This window comes from Cydia amplana, chromosome 20 (assembly GCF_948474715.1).
Source record: "Cydia amplana chromosome 20, ilCydAmpl1.1, whole genome shotgun sequence".
NCBI lineage: Eukaryota > Metazoa > Arthropoda > Insecta > Lepidoptera > Tortricidae > Cydia > Cydia amplana.
Window position 1 is genome coordinate 2,978,563 of NC_086088.1, and position 20,016 is coordinate 2,998,578.

Below are 20,016 nucleotides of genomic sequence, written 5' to 3' on the forward strand. Positions count from 1 at the left end.
ATGAGGTGTTTAGCTGTCCTAGTTTTGGTCGCGGTGGCGCGGGGTATGCCCACCGCGGAAAAAGAAGATCAGGGGTTCGTTGGGAGTGTTATGGGTGTCGTGAAGGAGTGTTCTGAAGGCGATGTGTCTTTGTGTTTGAAGGTTGGACTTCAGTGATGTGATAAAAGTGATATAAGTGTTTAAAATAAATAAGTGCATGAGTTAAAAGTTTTTTTTGGTTGCAGGAGAAGGCATTAAAGTATGTGGAAACGTTGTCGTCAGCGCGGGAGTTGAGTCTGACTGATGGAGTGACCTTAGTCGGGAACGGGTCTCCGAGGTCTGCTCGTGCCCTGGATCCTCTGCCTGAGGAGCCTCGAGCCAGGGAAGCGCTCGTGGAGTCGCGGCTGGTGGACTCTGCAGCTGATATATTGGAGAACCATGTTATCCAGTTTAAGCTGCCGTCCTTCGCTGTTGAGGGCATGAGGAGGTCGCTTGAAGAAGGTAAGAAAGATTAAGTTATAAATTAAATAATCTTATCCCATTATTTAAATGAAAACTGGACTTCATCGCTCGTACTTAATTTTATTATTTATCCTGACTCGCCTCACGCGATATGTTTTAGTTTAAATAGTAACTGATCTTTGTGTAAGTCAATAATCAATTAAATTTAAATCCCTCTATGCTGAAAGGTCAAATGGCAGTGGAAATTGTACAAATGTGTGTCTAAGATAATTCTTGGGATTAAGTTGCTGGTATTTATGTATGTAAACACTTGTACATATGACAAAATGACAAACACAATAAAAACAAAATATATACAATGTACAAATGCGAAATTATCCCAATAAGGCATCTCTTCTAGTCAGCCTCAGTGCATCAGGATTCTTTAGCGAACTGTGGCACAAAATTGCGTGAACATTATGTTAAAAAATAAGGTGAACATTATGTTACAAATATTTAAATGCATTTAGGGACAAACTTAGAGCAACATTTTTATACATTTTTTGTGTTATTTGTAAAGTTTTTAAATAGTTCGCATGTTTATGGATTATTAAACTACATGATAAAACACTGTTTTAAAAGATTTATATTATTATCCTTTTTTAACAAGCTGAATGTAATTTTACAAACGTATTGAATAATAATATACAAAATAATTGGTTATATAATTTTGAATTTGTAAATGGATCCGATAAAAAAACTTCAAAAAAAATACGCACCTATTAGGATCATGTTAGACTTATATGTAAAAATACTTACTTAAATCTTGGTATAATTAGTGAAATCAAAAATATAAACTGTCTTACAAACCAAGAACCAAGCAAATGTGTTATACATCGAAACAAAAGAAAAAGTAACTATTGTAAATATGCGTGCTAATTCGACGCATAACAATGACATAAGACGAGATAACTTTACCGTAACGTATTAGCGCAAACTAAAAATAGTGAGACATACTCCACAAACACTTAAAGCTTGCCAAGAACTTTCGGTTTCCGATCTTCATATTACAATCATTACGAAACCAACAAAACAAGATTACAAAACACAAATAGAAAAAGAAATTTAGCTCAATGACTCAATATTTCACACTTGGTTAAAAAAAGAAATGGAGCAAAACAAAGAGTTTTGTGGTCAAACAATGACTACTTATTTAATGGTCACAACTCCAGATGGTCTGAGTGAGCCAGTAATGATGACCAATTTAAACGAGATCAAAACAACTTTTACTTACACACCAGTTTTGGCGTTAGTTGACTGCACTTTCAAATTTGTAAAATGGTCTCATATCGGGTTCTATTATCGAATTATTACCATTAAAATATACAGTTATATATTTCAAATAACTTATTCAATAATATGTTACTTCTAAAATGTGTTGATAACAAAACTATTACTACTATACTGCACTACTACACTATACATATACTGCAGTTATTCAATTCTGTACATTGCATTAAAACAAATGTTATTTAAGGGGTTACTTTTGGCGATAAGCTTTCAAAGAAATTGTGTTGAAGCATTTTTAAAATTCATCTTTAAGTACGTATTCTTCCCGGAAAGTTGTCCATTTAGTTAGTAGTTTGACTCAATTCAATAACTAGAAGCTTTTTACCGCATTAATCCTACAACGTCAATCTAGAACGACACAAACATCGTGTTACCGAGAAAGACGGATGCGTTGAATGACCGCCACAAATCTCAGTCTGTCGTAGATTTCTAGACTCGCTTGAATGCCTGTCAGGTCATGTAGCATCAGCATCGGTTACACGCGGCTTCACGATGACTGTATAGCTGTGCGTGAGCTTGAATTGTTGACCGTACGGTTGACGATAAAGATATTTTTACAAGTTTGTACCTTAATCCTTGGTAATACGGCGATATTTGTTTACATAACTTTGACGGTGTATGCAACGGTATCTCCTTGTATACCCGTAATCAAGGACTCGTTTTCAACACATTTTATTATGTAAAATGCAACTTGATTTTAGTACTGTTCACTGTTATGTCGACTACTTTCTGTACTTATTAATTTACTTGAACTATATTGCACGAGAAAAATAACTTTAAATGGAGAACTTAATGCCTTAATGCACTAATGTAGATATGTTTGTATCATCACACATCAGGGGCCCATTTCTCAAAACCTTTTAACATGTAATACAAAAGGATGTCACTGTTTGACAGATTTTTTTAGAAAGGGACTTCCACTTGTACTACAAGTTACAAGCTTTTGAGAAACGGACCCCTGGGGCCGATTGCATAACAAACTATAACTAATATTACAAGCGGAACTCATTTTCTAATTTCACTTATTAAATAAGGAGTTCCGCTTGTAATATTAGTTGTAGTTTGTTATGCAATCGGCTCCTGGTCGTATTAAAATTGTAATATTACTGTTTTTTAAACAGTCAAAAATTATTTAGTGTAAAAGTTTATTCCGTATATTAAATTTCACGTGTTGTTCCGAATGTTCCGATTAGTCATCTCTCGTATAAATTGGTTATTATTCTTTTAGTGCCACCTTTTCAGTGTTGTTCAGAGAAATATGAGATGGCTGCAAATAAAAACTTAAAACTCGGTGACACCGCACTGGTGTCATCTTCATTACTTTATGGTACTCCCGCAATGACTGATAGGCCTTGCCTGTAACCTCCAGCTTCCAATAAGGAGGAAAACATTACTCGGGCGCCTTATGACTCGGGCTAGGCATATCGTATAATTCAATTATAACTTCACTTATAGGTAAGTTCGTTTAATTTAGTAATTATACGATACTACCTAGTCCGAGACTTTTACAAAAATACACCTGTCCTTATTTTAAACACGTACAAAAACACACAATGGGTACCTAAATTCTAGAAGCATTGTCACCTTATTTCTAAGTAAACAACTCGCTCAGCTTTCATCAAAACCATTTCAAGTCCACTAGTTGATCCAGATGTTTTGATTTCACTTCGCATAGTACCAGATATTACCATAATTAGAACCCCATTCATATTCCAAATGAGTACAAGTACGCACTTGCCACTTAACACTTGTCTCGCTGTGAAAGTAGTACTTGCATTCTTGCTTCGGTCATTAGAGTAGTCGGTAGTCGAGTCCTTCTGTCGCGATGCACGTTCATGGAAACCTGTTCGAGTGAGCAAGTCATCGTGAAATCTAGCCATAACTGGCTTCTAACTTTCAAAGATGTAATTGCTTTCGAATGAGTGGGTAGATGCCCTTTGGTCTGAGTCTGAACAAGATACGGCATAGCTATAAAATGCTTAGGTACTTGGTAATATAATATAAAACAGAAATCGTTACAATCGTGTGCATGTAATGTTTTGCATATTTACGTAGATACTCTATCTACATAATATTATTAAACATTTTAAAACATTCCGTTAGTTGACATAACTGCGAAAGGTATAAGACTAATGGCGTTATTCATAAACGGCTGCTAACTTAATCAGTTGATGACCGTCGTTTGTCCCTATCTATCGATAAAGTCATAGAGAGGGACGAACGACGATCATCAGCTGATTAACTTAGCAGACGTTTATGAATAACGCCGTAAGTGCTTCTATTAGGTCATAAAAACAGTCACAAACTTTACAAAAAATTATGTTTTATTTTATTTTATTAAAACCCGGTCAAGAAGGATTAAATTTACCGTTATATATTACTAATACATCAATTTACTCAGATCCTCAAGAATGCGGCTAAGCCTTAGTACAATCCGGTCATTTAAATTTAGGATAAAAAAAATGTAAACAAACTGCACAAATACCTACTTGAGATTTGAATTCTTTGAGAGATTAGACTCGAAAAATACCCGAATAGTATTGAACCTGACTTACATTTTATAAGGGTTGCTATCATGTTGAATTCAAACGATACCTTACAACTTAATTATTATGCCGCAGGCGATCGTACTCGTAATCACGGCAGCGGAACATGTTTTTAATATGATCTAATTTTGTAATATCATTTCATAAGCTTTTGTATAATGTCGACTTAATTTTTATTTTCTCTTTTCCAGCTCGTGGCAAAAAGAAGAAGATCAAGCAGCTTCTGCCCCTTCTAGCTCTCGCCAAGTTGAAGATCACCGCTCTCATCCCCCTGTTCCTTGCGATCATCGCCTTCGCAGCCACCAAAGCCCTGCTCCTCGCCAAGGTGTCCCTCCTCGTTGCCGGTATCCTCGCTCTGAAGAAGCTTCTGGCCCACAAGCACCATGAAACCAGCTACGAGGTGGTAGCCCACCCTCATCATGAAGAACATTACGCCAGCAGCGGACATGGTTGGGGACGATCCATCGATGATGCCCAGAACCTCGCGTACGGCGCTCACGTCAAGTCTGATTAAACTAAGCCATTTGACTTCCACAAGGATCAACACTATGACCGCTATTTTATAGTCAATATCATTGAGATGCGGGCATTTGCTTTAAAGATTATTTAAGCAGGCTTATTTATTGCTAGCCTTAGTTTATTTATTACTATTTATTTGATCCCTTTGTAAGGGAGTGTTGTTGTTTTCATAAACGGTTGTTCTAAGTTTGTATGGCCCTTCCTGTTATACTATATTAGTATTTATATCAGATCATATACGGTATCCGTATTTGTGTATTTTGTTTTCACAATAATTTTTGATACTCACTACTACTTGTACATATAATTTTATTTTGTTCGTTTATTTGATTCTAGTCCTTTCTTCTAAGTCCTCAATTTATTCAACTTGATATTGTATCATTATAAGTTAGTTAACATCTTTTATTTTTATTTATTATATTTAAACTGTGATATTTGTTTTATAATTCATCATTTATCATTATCATTAACTCATTCACATTCTTTTTATAATTTATAGCACCAGTAGCACGTCTATTATCATATATTTCTTTATTTTATGTATTTAATTATGCATGTATGATTTATGTATCTGTATTAATGCTCATTATGATATTATGGTAAGTATATAATTATACATATTGTTATTATATTGTATATATGACTACTTATGATATATATACTTATATACATAGTACTTATGATATTTTTGCAAATCGTACAAATAAAGAACTTAAAAATATACATGGTTTTTCCATTTCCAAATTAATTATTTCAATATTCACATATGTAACTACTTATATATCAAACAGAATACGAAAAGTAGTATTATCGTAAACACTGTTTATCGGCCATTCAAAATTAAACTTTACACCAGCGATATAAGTAAGACCCAATTGTAGACACAAGGGTTAGTAAAATGTGATCCTGTTAGTATTTTACGTAGCTTAGAGTATCATTGCCACTTTTAACACTATTAAAACTTATCCCATCAGATTCTGCAGGGTTATCACCGCAAAATTCATTTGAATATAGAAAACAAGTGGTCTGACCGACCGCAAGATATAACTTATCTTGTGGTGAGCTATAACACCTATTAACTAAAAGCTTTTGTAGAATAAGATAACAAAATTACTCCTATTCTATACAATTTACAAAGTTATACCTTTAATTTTTGGGTACAATAAATAAGATAAATAAGATAAAGATATTTTATTGAGTTAATAAAGGTGCTTAAACTACTTACATAACTTACATTGTTTTATGGTACAAAACCATCAGGCAAGTAAGTGTCATCTGACCCCCGTACTAGTGTGAACTGTATCACGGTGGGTTACAATATAAATATTAAAATAAATACGAAAATTTTACTTTGCTAATCCGCGAAAAGATGACGTGCTAGCTAATCAGTGCAAAACCGTTAAATACTTACTTGCGTATTTTTAAATTCAATTAATGTTCCCACCCTCCCACCGCAAAAGTAAATACGCAAATAAATATAACAAACCACCACCAAAAGAACAATACTCGACACGTGTTTCGCCTCTTTACGAGGCATCCTCAGGAGATGTTGACGTCAACACCTTGATATCCTGGTCGATATAAGTCAATTGAAGTGTGCAGAAGGGAAGCCACCATCACGTATAACAACATGAGTGCGAAAGAGGCAAACTACAAATGAAGAGATTGATCACTTTTCAGGTGCATAGCGGCCGCTAACGGCCACTTGAATGTTCTAATACGTAGGGTTACGAAAAGCTGTATTCAGGAGATACGGCGGGTGGTTACTGACTTAGTTGGCTGATGACCCAAATTGAGTCTTGGCCTCCAATACATGAGCACGCCATTTTGTTCGTCCCTACGCAGATTCACACCTTTCGCCGACGGAGATCTACCTCCACTTTATTCGTCTATCAAAAGATACCTATTTAGGATGACCTACAACCTACAGGACGGCGTCTAGCTGGTCGACCCAATTTACATATTGGAATATATTGTTACAAAAGCAAATAGCTGTGGTCACGGAAATACTAACGTCCTAGCATTTTTGTATTGTTTCCGTGACCACAGCTGGTGCAATTAAAGTATTATAAAAAGCAAATTATTTAGGACATCATTCCGTTTTTGGACGCACTTTTGATTTTTGTCAGGCAATCTTGCATATTCTAGGCCTACCTTTTTTTCTAACCTTACACTAATGAGTACTATCTCCCCCTATTATCGACCATTATAAAAATTCTAGCGCCATCTACCGGCACAGTCCGATATGACGATCTAAATGTCAATGTTAAGGCCGTAATGCAAGTTCAGTAAACAAACTTGCTTAACGAACCGGTTAGCTAGTTGGTCTAGACTTACGATGTTGAAACTAGATGTTACTGTACGCGATTACTTGGGTACGGTACTTGACATAAACGAATGTAGGTTTGAATTTACCCGTCTTATATTTTATTTTTGGTACCTAATCAAAAATAACAGTTTATTAAGTACTTTTACCGACATCTTCAAGCTATTTTAGCATTAGGTATTTGATCCATTTATTTAACTAAAAAAATACATATTGTTTTTTGTGTCAGGTTGTCTTTATCCAGAATTAATCAAGTAAATTAAAATTATTACAAACAGGTTACTAAGTTTAATATAGAGACTTAATATTATTAGTTTCAACAAGACCGTCTCTAATTTTTTGTTAAAATTTAAATTATATATTTACCACAAAATAATAAATAACATAAAAAGGCATAACTAACATCAAAAAATAGTAGTAAGAAGCATGAAGATGAGTTTAAATAATAACTAAGTAGGTACGGTAATATCATGAAACTAAATAAATCACGGTTTCCCAACCAATATTTTTATGCAATATTTTTTGTGAAAAGATCTTTCTTCTTTGTTCGCACGAAACTCAACTTGTGATGATTTCTTTTTTATTTTCTTGAAAAAAATCTAATTTGATACACACATTCAATTTTTAACGCACTCATGTTATGTCGTAAGCTCTACATTCGATGAAAGTGCTATGATATGTATCGCAGGCGTTTAGATTTCAAATGGTATTCGAACCTAACTTGTGAAATCTGTGTTATATTTTAGACATTGAAATAAAATTGAACGAGTCACCTCTTTGGACATTTCTTAAATATAAATATAACTTTGTTATAACAGCAATAAATCAAGACCTACCAACATTGTTTTGAAAATTGTAGAAAATGGTTAGTACAGTAAGCTGCAGAGTTAAATGGCAGGGGGGTCACTTAACTCTGCAGCTTACTGTACTAACCGTTTTGAACATTTTTTTAAACAAAGTTGGCTCTAAAGTGGGGCTCCGTGGTGCCACAATGTAAACGCCGGCATGGTTGGCCTGAGAGGAGATGGCGGGACGACCTGGAGCCTTACCATGATGTCCTTATTGCGATTCTGTTTAGGACCTAAACTGAATTGCTAAAGGAAGAAGCTATAGGTATGTATAAGTCGCATAACTCTGTCCCTTAGCAATTCAGTTTAGTCCTAAACAGAATCGCAATAAGGACATTATGGTAAGGCCCCTGGATGCCTTACTCAGCAACTGGACGGATGCTGCAGTTAAAAAAAGTTTACCTAGGTACCTATTGGCTGTTGTATTATATATTTTGATAATTTCATTTCATTATATATGTCATCTTACAATTGTTAACAACCGTATAATTACGTGATTATTTAATGTGACTTTGCTGTGTACCAGTTTAGATTAAAATATTTATTTGGAAACCACTGGTTGATATCTCACTTAAAACCGAACTTCCGGCTGACGCCATTTCTGATTGTTGACAGTTTCTTATTGGCGCCAATAACGGAAGTTCACTTTTAACAGTCTGTAATATTATTAAGCGACCATTTACCATTATTTATTTATCATTAATTTATATGGTAAGGTTAGGATTTTTCATGATGTGACCAAACGAGCATTTCATGAAATGATTGCCACATACTGAAATGATCAATTCTAAGATCTGTCCACAACACATACCTACATACAACATACATATAATGCTAAGATCATATCAAGTCGGCTAGCAAGAAAACTAGACTCCGACAACGCTAAAATTTCACTTCTTAGTGACAATGACTACACAATTTCCATAGTAGAATTGACAACGCACTTGATTTGAATACTTACGCTGCGTCAACTTACGTAAGCGAACAACTCCCGAACGCGAAGCGACGCGGCGCAGCGCGGCGCGGCGGGCCCACGGCGTTCGCGTTCGCAACGAGATCGCCCACGTAGGACACTTCTATAGGTATCAAAGGATTGATTGACCCCGCGCCGCATCGCTTCGCTTCGCGTTCGCAGATTGTTCGCCTATGTAGTACGCTGCGTTAGCGTAAATACCTAGTCGAATTATAAAATTTCTCATTCATCATTGAGATCATCTCCAGCCAGTGTTTTCAAATGTCATTAAAACATCTATCAGTTACTTTACACGCACATAAAAACTGTTTTCTAATACCGACAGTGAAAACATCTTATATATTTTTAAGCTACAAAGTCAGATATGACCTTTTAATACTAGGTGAAGATATCATGTTCGAACATCCCAAGACAAAGGCTAGGGTTGTGTCAAGTCATGATTATCACATTCATGGATCATTAGCATGACTGTGACAGTGATATAGATGTCGCGACAAGCCATGGGAGGTAGCGGAAACAGTTCATATCAAAGATTAGTTAAATGAGTTAAATCGCAATGCTCAATTAAACATAAAGATTATGACCTAATGTTTTGGGATTGGGCCTAAAAATGTACTGAAAATAATTTGTGGGAAATATTTTATGATTACTGTTCCATTTTCTTAAAAATTGATTTCGGTTGAAGAAAGTGCTTAAATATGGGACTTCAAACATGCGTAACCAGCATTCAATTAGGCCACCATCCATAGTTTGCGACATAGGTATCATGGAACTCTAATCTTTTAAAAAAACTTGATTATCCTGAAATCTTAATAGGAAAAGGATAATTCGTCCCAATTGTTTTTTTTTTTCTCATCAAAATAGTTAATGGTGATAAGTTATTGAAATTCAGTTGTTCAGTTACTCAATAATTGATCTGTTGACATATGATGGAAGGCGTTAGGTATATGAGTGATGACTGATGATGCACCCATCCCTTTTTAGCACCGCACGATTAAAAGGGAAGGGCACAGGCCCCATAAACAACATGCCAATCGCTAACGCTCCGTAGCGAACGAAACGCAACTGTTATTGTCACACTAATATGGAAGAGTGATAGAGAAACACAAAGAGATTCGATGGCGAATCGATAGCGATTGTCACCTAGGCTAGGCCGAGAGTTCATCATTGTTATCACGTAGACAAATACAACCACTGTATTGTAGGTAGGTATATTACTCTGTAAACCGCTCTCTCCTGTAACTTGCTAACCAAACTCTCCGCATTACGGTGACCAAAAAGTATTATTTGTGCGTTATGACATGTTACTTTCTTTATATATGGCTTTAATGTAGGCGTGACCGGATTTCGAATTGTCACAATGGACAATAATAACGTGACTGAGCTTATCGTAGAGCCGAATGGAAAATGTACACTATGATTTTAGAGTTAGACCAAGCTAACGCGGCAGCGATTTTGATAGTACAGACTGTGCAAGTACAATTTTAACCGTTCAAAGAAGTTTGAGCTATCAAAATCGCTGCCGAGTTACCTTGGCCTGACTCTAGACAAGCTAGATACTGAGCGTACCAGTAATATTTCGTTGTAATTTGTAAGGAACAGATTTTAACTATTTTAGTATGTATAGGAAACAAATTTAATTATTTTAATTTGTGTCTGTAAATATGTAATCAAATCAGTAGGTACTTCTTCTTCTGTCTTCTCTTTCTTTCTTTTATTTGTATTTTCTTTAGAATATGACATCTATTTCAGTTTTTATCTACTTCAATTTATAATAGCGTTTCAAAGGTGAATTGTGGGTACCCATAATATGCGTAAGTATTATAAATATTATAATGTTGTAATGGGTATGATAATTATGCTGAATGTTTCTCACAGTATTCGTGAAAAAACAGATCACCAATAAGTAGGTCACTACTGTAACACTACACTACACTGTACACACACATACACACACACACACTACGCTACATAACACTTGTGTAAATTAAAAACGGTTACAGAATGATTCTGAGTTATCTCACGAAGTATTTAAGTTCATGAATAAAATTTACTGAAGGTTAAAAATAATTTAGTTATTCTTTTTAAAATTCCGTTTTTAAAAAATTGTGGATTGTGATTGTGTTAATTGATTGTATGGTAGAGCACTGTTATATAGATGGATTTATATATAAGTCAACGAAATTTTGGTAAATGAAAAATGTTATACAACAATATACCAACAGAAAACTAGGACCTAGCGCGCGTAGCCTCTATGAGGACCTGTCAAAGTGCCTTATAGAGGATTCTGCTAACCAGAAGGCTGGTCAATACTTTTCCCAGCGGATCAGCATTGCCATCCAGCGGGGCACCCCACCGAGCGACTACGACTTAGGCCAACTTTTTTTATTTATAAGTGTATTGTATTTTTTATTTAAGTGTTATTTGTTATATTTTACATAAATAAAGAGAAACCTATCTTTATACAAAACAGCAGAGCATCAATTACAAAGTAAACCGAGATAACGCAACAGTCGGAAGAAACCCAACACCATCTGAACTAGCCAGGAAACGGAAGGAAATCCCACAACTCTAGGCTCCTACAAATGAGGAGAAAACCCTACGTTTTACATGCAAACTGTGCCCAGAAGCGACGGATTTGTCTTACTGGCCAGTCATGAATCTTAAGACAAACCCGATACAAGCAAATCTATAGCTTGACTCTTCATTTTAAAGACTAGAATCCTATGAAAGGGGAGTTTTGAATATGTACAATGAACTCTCTCTAATGTCATTGTTTGAGCAAGATTGTCAATAGTACTTTTGTGGTACCGACAATTAAGGTATTGAGGCTTTTGTACGTGGTTGAAGACTGATTGATTATCCGTGCAATGTTTAGGTATATGGCTGGATTGCATAATTTTGAGGATATTCTTTGTGAGAGTTTTCGTACTGGAATTTAGATGCGTTGGCACTGAATGCACATTTCATAAGTACGAATTGGCATGAAACACTTAGTCGTCCAGTCTTTCCTTTTTCTAAAGGATAATAATGCTTTTATTATCTGACGTCAGGGAATTTCTGAAAATCTTTTTCGGACCTTATTAATTATATCAAAGGGATCAGGGCCTCGTGTCCAGGTTGATTTCAAAGCGGTTTAATCATCATGTCATGATTGATGAATGTGGGATGGTTTTGAAATGATTGGACCATGAAATAAGTGAAATAACTATTCGTTCGACCAAAAGCTAACGTCTAGTCCATAAATAATGTGTATGTTAATAAAAAGCACTATGCTAAATGTGTAAAATAAAAAAGTGACAATTTATTTATTATAAATATTTAAAAAGTTGGTTGCCGAACCCCAGACAACATTATCAACTTCCTGAAGCATAAGTACCTATTGAAGTATTTATATTCTAAGCCTAGGTATATACAAAAAGTCGTAGTGTCACTAACTTACAGCTAGGGAATGCAAATCGGTTATTTTTTGTATGGAAATAACCGCGGTTTCGGTTAATAACCGATTATTTCCATACAAAAAATAACCGATTTGCATTCCCTACTTACAGCCATATTCGAACTTTAAGATAAGTCAAATATTAGATATCTATTACACATCACCAAGATATGTCAGTGTCAAACAAGTGTCAAAAGTGACGTTTCTTCAAACAATAACGTCAATTTTGACACTTGTTTGACACTGACATATCTTGATGATGTCTAATAGATATCTAGTTCAAAATCCGAATACGGCCCTTAATCTTCAAATCAAATTTTAGGCCATTCCAACTTAAAAATTCGTGTCAGGAACCATGTTACATCTTAATGTCGGTTTCTTGAGTAATAGAAGAAAGTGTGGTTGCATCATTTGTTCGTTCGACCTCTTTTCGAGTTGACACACGTTACTGACTAACATAATTCAGTCCTCTATATGCGTCCTGAGATACTTTGGTTATAGGAGTGCCTTTAAATGAAGTCATTTTTAACACGACACCGATCAATAAGTTTAGAAAGCGATATTGCGGTGATCGTTTTCCCAAGATGGTGAAAAGTTATGAAATTATTAAAATAGGTTTTTTGTTATTGTTCGAATAGTTTCTAAAATTCACATAATTAAGCGTCTTCATTAGGCTTCTTAAACACATGATATTACTGGATTTTAATTAAGCTTTTTAATGCATATTAACTTCGCAATAGTGTTAAGTGTCGTCATCAAAGTGCGTCAATTAATATTTTATAGTAATAGTAATTTAAACGTACTGAAACAATCTTAATATTTTATGTTCAAGACTTAGATATTTTCACTTGATTAGACATTTAGTATTTGTATACATTTTTAGAGACTATATAGACTGAAATTATTTTAAAATTGAAGCATAGGTATACGTAACTTTAATCAAAAACTAAATATATTATATGAAATCTCGATCTGATCTAACCTTGCCTAGAATGATGTCGATCAAACACAACTGACCCTAAAGGCAGCCATCATAACCCCCTTTCCAAAAAATCTCGCAAATCCGTGTTAATACGTTTTATGCTCAAAACTTTGACTATTTACATTTCGTCATACGTCCCACTCGGGGCGTGACATATGAGCGAGGGAGGGGGCCGCAAAATAAAACTGCCGACTGCCAAGCATTTCCTAACAATTGTACATTCGCTGTAGAGATGAAAGCGTTCGTGGCATTCATGGCATTCGTGGCCGTGGCCCATGGCCTGCCCATGGCCAAGGAGGAGAGTTTCATGGACAAATTCATGGCCAACCTGAGGGAGTGCGTGGAATCCGACACCGTGCTGTGCTTGAAGGTGTGTGAAGTGATCAGTGAAGTGAATTGTGACATTGGATTAGGGACGATTTAGGAGTGACCGATTTTGGGAATATTATGGATGATTTGTTGCTCAGTGATTTGCAAGCTTGTTATTTAGGCTACTGGATAAATCTCGATCTTGATCTCGTTACCGCATTTTACGTCAAAGTGGATTTTGAGTTCAAATTATTGGCCTAATTTGAATAGCCAGAAGATTTGCATAAAATAGTGGTCCTTGCAGAAATCTTAGACGTCCGCGTTCAATTAATGATTGGAACCAAAGTGATACTAAAACAATTACTTGAACTAACTTCATTAAAATTAACCGCAATTAAATAAAGTGCGCCATACAAATTTCGACAAGCTTGGAAAGTTTGATGACTTAGTTTCGTAGGCAATTAACACATTTATAACCTCTTTAACTGATATTAAAGTACACACCGTAATTGCCGTTAAAATTTAAATTCATTGCGTTAATTTCAGTTAACAAGTACAATAGACAAGACTCGAAAAGTTAAAAAAATTCTGTATTCTAAAGTTTCCCTTCTTATTTTCAGGAGAAGGCAATGAAATATACAGAAAACTTGGCTGTCTCCAAGGAGCTCAGTGTTGCTGATGGTGTGATGACCTTCTCAAGGACCGGCAGCCCCAGGTCTGCCCGAAGCTACGATCCTCTACCTGATGACTCCAAGGCCAGAGAAGCCGCGTTGGAAGACAGGATCCTGGACAACGTTGTAGATTTCTTGGACGGCCATGTCCTGACGCTGAGGATGCCTAAGTCCTTCACTGAAGACAACTCTGTTGAAGAGGAAGGTTTGTAGATTATTACATTATTTTTTAGGTTTCAGTGTGTATATTTGTAAAAAATAAAACTTACAACGGCAATAGAAATATTTTATCCCATACAACGTTGAAGGTCAAATTTAAATATCAGTTGCGAGCAATCGAATTAAGAAAGGGATAAAATAGATAAAAATATGTGACGGATTCATAAATACCTAATTGCATAATACGGTTACATCTTTGACAATTATTGAGTCATGGTAACTACAGGGGGTCTTCATGAATGAGTCAAAAGAAAACTGCTTAAAATTATGTATAATGACAATGCTTCCGGTTCTTTAAAGTGCTTTTGTTATTTAAAAATACCAACTTCTGTAAAGTACTACATATTTTTCATTAAACAATAGAAATGAATAAAATATATATTCAGAGAAACTTAAAATTTAAACATTAGGAAAAAAATATATATTATTTACATTCTACTAAAACCATCTTTAAAATTTGTAGGTAAGTGTACTCAAATTCAGGACAGCAAAGCAAAATTGGATTCTTAGCCATAAATCCCCAAAAAGGAGAAAAATCTGCATTTCACTATACCTACATATATTCCATGAATTTTCAAAACAATCGATACCGCTATATAGCTAAAAGAAGTAATTCTCATCCTACTGTGGTGTTAAATAGTTCCTCTCACGATATATACCCATTCAAGAGTATAATCAATCGACAAATATACAGTCAGCAGCAGAAGTTTCTATGCGGGCGAGGTGTTCAAAATTACCTTGACACGCTCTTATTCTCTTAACAATAAAGTCGGGTCAACATCATTTTGAACACCTGGTCCGCTTAGCAACTTCTGCTGCTGACTGTATTGCCGCAGAAACTTATAATAACCGAGTAATCACAGAAAAGCTAATCCCAGTTCGCACGTTTTCGATTTGAGTGTGTACAAATTTCTCTCAAAGTCAACGTATTGAGTAGGCGAAGTCAATAATAAACCGCTAGTCTCTCCTAAAACTTTAACGCATTCCCATTATGTACGGACTGTTTGCACACAAGGTTTTACGACTACACGACCAAGCAAGTCGACTGTACTTTGTAAGGAGTCCCAAGTCATCAGTAAAGTAATACGTGTCAAGAAGAGTACAAATGGCTGTGTACGTTTAGGTGGGGTCAAAAGGTCATGACGGTAAAAAGACACATCTGAACATGATAGAAAAACGATATAGTTATAATTACAAATTTAACATCAAATTAAAGATGCTATGTGAGTCGCAGGATAAAATTAGGTTACAAGATTAGAAGATGAATTCTAGACCAATTTGATGCAACATTAAGTCATAAAATTTGCATAATGATAACGACATCATAACATACTTAGTAACGTGTTACTCTGTTGTGATGCAATAAGCGTCAAATTAACATAAAATTAAACATCTATTAGACCACAAATGAAATCACATACATTTAAATTTTATGACTCGCAAGTTTATAAACGCGAGTTTCAAGTACGTGCTTTATATAAGCTTCAATCAATTCTGCTTAGTAATAATCTATAATTTGACGCTCATTCAGGCTTTCTTCAACCACGTATAAGATTTCTAGTCTTAAGTTTTCTCACGTCCAAAGCTTCTTCAATAGCCAATCATTAAAAATAACTTGCGGGTTAAAGATTGTTTTAAAATATTTGTGCTGTAATTAGAAAAGCTTGGCTAGTAAGTTGAAGATTGTAATGATTTATTCATTTTAAATGACTAGCGAAAAAAAACAATAAGAGAGAATACAAATACGTAGCGGAAATGGTGTTAAATGAACATGAAATATTACTTTTACATCACTTAAGCTCAAATTGACCTTAAACTAATCAATCTAAGAAGAAATCGCTGAGAATGTATGTAGGTATTCAATCATTTCAAACAAGCTTGTAATGCTTTGTATCACGGGTTACCATTATCTTTTGAAAGAAATCATTTTACATTTAGAATTTTTTATTCTCGTTCGACCAGTTTTGCTGCTGTAGGTAAATTTTTGAGCCTCCTATTTTAAATATAGCGGTATTTAAGAAGTTTAGAATTTCATTAACAGGTTTTGAAGCCATGAAATGTAGTTTGCAAGTCATGCACAATGCGACATTATTCTTTTATCAGGCCAGATCTAGACAATAGGTACAGTACAGGTAGTGTTACTATGGTTGCCTGGGTGTGTCAATTCACACGTTGGTTTTACAACTTTTGCTTTTAACTTTCTTACATTCTTTGAATACTTTTCTATTCCGATACGTTTAGCTATCTATAAAAAGTTCAATGGTAGGAACAGGCAAGAGGATTGTTCTAGTGACAAAATCAAAGAAGCAATCGGCAATCACAGTTTTATTTCTTTATATACAGTAGGTACCTTGTTTTACTGAGGCACCAGACCAGTAAAAGTTATATTTATATCGTAAAGTAGACTAAACTTCATTCGCTATTTTTATTTCTTCCTTTTAAATATTTAAAGTTTGCAAATAATATAAATTACTTACATATTTTTTTATAATTTAATTAATTCAGTTTAATTTTAACTTGTAAGCAGATTAGACTATGATTGACCAGGTTAGTCAGTTAGAGTTATGCATAACAGTCCATAAAGCTCCACACTTAGCGGGGTCCGAGTCTAGTTTATTGTCATAAAAATCTACAATTGGGTATCTTCTTTTGTCTCCAGGCCGTGGCAAGAAGAAGAAGAAGCTGAAGAAACTCCTCCCAATCCTGGCTTTGATCAAGCTGAAGCTCGCCGCTCTCGTCCCCCTTTTCCTCGGCATCATCGCCTTCGCCGTCTTCAAGGCTTACCTCCTCGGCAAGATCGCCTTCATCGCCGCCGCCTTCGGCGCCCTCAAGAAACTCCTGGAATCTAAGAAATCCAGCGGCTGGTCCGAGCCCGCTCATGAAGAGCATGGCTGGGAAAACAGCGGTGGCGGCGGCTGGGGAAGATCCCAGGATGCACAAAACTTAGCCTACGGCGCTCACGCCAAACAGCTATAGACACTTTATTTAAATTATTTATTTAATTTATTGAGAGATGAATGAGCGAATTTATATTATCTTGTATATTATTATGTACGAGTATATCATATTATTGAATTAACCACCGTAATACTTGTATTCTATTATTTGATGCGTGCCTGTGATTTGCGTGAAAGTTACACAAACAGTATTTTATATATGTTTAATTTTTATTGCACTATAAGTGATGACTGATTTGTTTTAGTCTTTTCTTATTTTTATTTTTTTAGTTTAATTATTATATTTACGTACATCTATGGCCTTCTTTTAAAGGAGGAGAGTGACATGTAGTATATTTTTAACCACATATTTTAAGTTTTTATTTCCAAAGATATTTTTATTTGTTTAGTTGTTATTTTTTATTATTTAATTGTGTACTTTTAGGCGTGAATGAAAGCGGTGTATTTATTACCGAACGAGCTATTTATTCAACGTTAATTTAAGCTTGTATAAAATGATGTGTTGTCGAATAATCGAATTTAAAATGTATTTACGATGGATCCACGTAAAACGAACAATAAATTATTTACAAAAACTTCTATTTTAAATTATTTTTCTATCCTAATTTTTGTGTAAGAAAAAAATCCAAGTAACACTACAGCTGCTCTTGCATATACCTACCACAACTCTAACATACTCCTCCAATTCATTAGTATATAATCACATTACCCTTTTTCATCACCCGCTTGATATCCAATTATATGAACTGCTATACTAAATAAATAGGCATACGAGTATGATTCACAGACAAGACATCCTCCAGACTGAGCATAGTAGCGCTATACCCCCTCTGCCGCAAATATACGGTAGTTTTACTCCATTTTCGAGTAAAGTGTCTTAGTGTGACGTCCGTGTCTTTGTGTGACGCCCGTGTCTTTGAACGGACCAATCACGGCACGGTACTCACTCACCTCGTCCCCCGCACCCCAGTATTTTTGGCAGCATCGATTTCATGAAATAATTGCTCTAAACTCCGTCTAGAGGATTCCCAGTCTATGGTATGATTGAACTAATGTTCAAGCGCAAGTCCAAAAAAGGAATTCGTTTTTTTTATTTTTTATAATAAAATAATGACCTTTATATATTAAAAGGCAGAAAAGTATTCATAATCTGGGGGCACGGTCGTGCCCCCACCAAGACAAGCCAAGTAAAGCTCGAGGGCACTACCTCTATCTTTTCTCGAAACACTTCGTTTTTAGGGTTCCGTACCCAAAGGGTAAAAACGGAACCCTATTACTAAGACTCCGCTGTCCGTCCGTCCGTCCGTCCGTCTATCACCAGGCTGTATCTCACGAACCGTGATAGCTAGACAGTTGAAATTTTCACAGATGATGTATTTCTGTTGCCGCTATAACAACAAATACTAAAAACAGAATAAAATAAAGATTTAAGTGGGGCTCCCATACAACAAACGTGATTTTTGACCGAAGTTAAGCAACGTCGGGCGGGGTCAGTACTTGGATGGGTGACCGTTTTTTTGCTTGTTTTGCTCTATTTTTTGTTGATGGTGCGGAACCCTCCGTGCGCGAGTCCGACTCGCACTTGGTCGGTTTTTAAAATTTTGATTATCTGTTATAATCCAAATCTCGTAGAATGAATATGATGTCATTAATGCACTTATTTAAACTATCTCCATACCTTTCAACTAAATCGGTTCAGCGGTTTATGCCTGATGAGGTAACAGACAGACAGACAGACAGACACACTTCGTATTTATAATATTATTAGTATGGATATAAGGTCTTAGGCCTACTTGCACCATCCCACTTAACCGGGGTTAAGCCGTTTAACCGTTAACCCAGTGTAAAATTGTACTGGTAACCATGGTAACTCCACGTTTAATCGGTTTACCCCGGGTTAGTGAATTGTGCAGAGTGGCCCTTATTAATTGAATATGCCTTTATTTGTGAGCTTTTAACTAAGCGCCTGATGTGGCCATAGTCGTAGCAGCCGATACACAAGTGAACGCGGCGTTTTCCGTCAGGCGAAAGTGTGAAGACATTTTAAAAATGTGACCCTCACAGAACAGAGCCCGTACCATGAGTCACTGACAGTGTCAAAACTGACATTTATGCTATCGAGAACGTAATTTGCTTTCTATACATCTCGTTCGCACTAATATACGAGTACGAACGAGATGTATAGAAAGTAAATTGCGTTCTCGATGGCGTTTATGTCAGTGCCAAACTGATGGTATAGCCGTACTAAGTCGTTAGAGTTGATATTGCTCCAATCGGCCCGATTCGAATTTTACGATACCTACGTCAAATTTAATATTAAGTACTTGGAGGATATAATCAAACGGAGACGCCATGTCTGTAATTTTCTGTACAAAACAGTCTGCCGATTTTTGCGGGGGAGGGGAACGTCAAATGTATGCGTAACGTAAAAATAGCCATGTCAGATAAACGTCAGTC

At 35.6% G+C, this 20,016-nt stretch overlaps 2 protein-coding genes across 2 annotated transcripts; both read left to right on the forward strand.

The window, feature by feature from the left end:
* On the forward strand, window positions 1-5,295 carry LOC134657386 (uncharacterized). Its single transcript, XM_063512930.1, has 3 exons — window positions 1-141; window positions 225-480; window positions 4,508-5,295. The coding sequence occupies exons 1-3, from the start codon at window positions 1-3 to the stop codon at window positions 4,828-4,830; spliced, it is 720 nt and encodes a 239-aa protein (XP_063369000.1). The 3' UTR covers window positions 4,831-5,295.
* An 8,142-nt stretch (window positions 5,296-13,437) lies between these two features.
* LOC134657513 (uncharacterized) lies at window positions 13,438-17,604 on the forward strand. Its single transcript, XM_063513088.1, has 3 exons — window positions 13,438-13,773; window positions 14,333-14,588; window positions 17,262-17,604. Exons 1-3 carry the CDS (start codon window positions 13,636-13,638, stop codon window positions 17,576-17,578), a joined length of 711 nt encoding a protein of 236 aa, XP_063369158.1. The 5' UTR covers window positions 13,438-13,635; the 3' UTR covers window positions 17,579-17,604.
* Window positions 17,605-20,016: the final 2,412 nt, after the last annotated feature.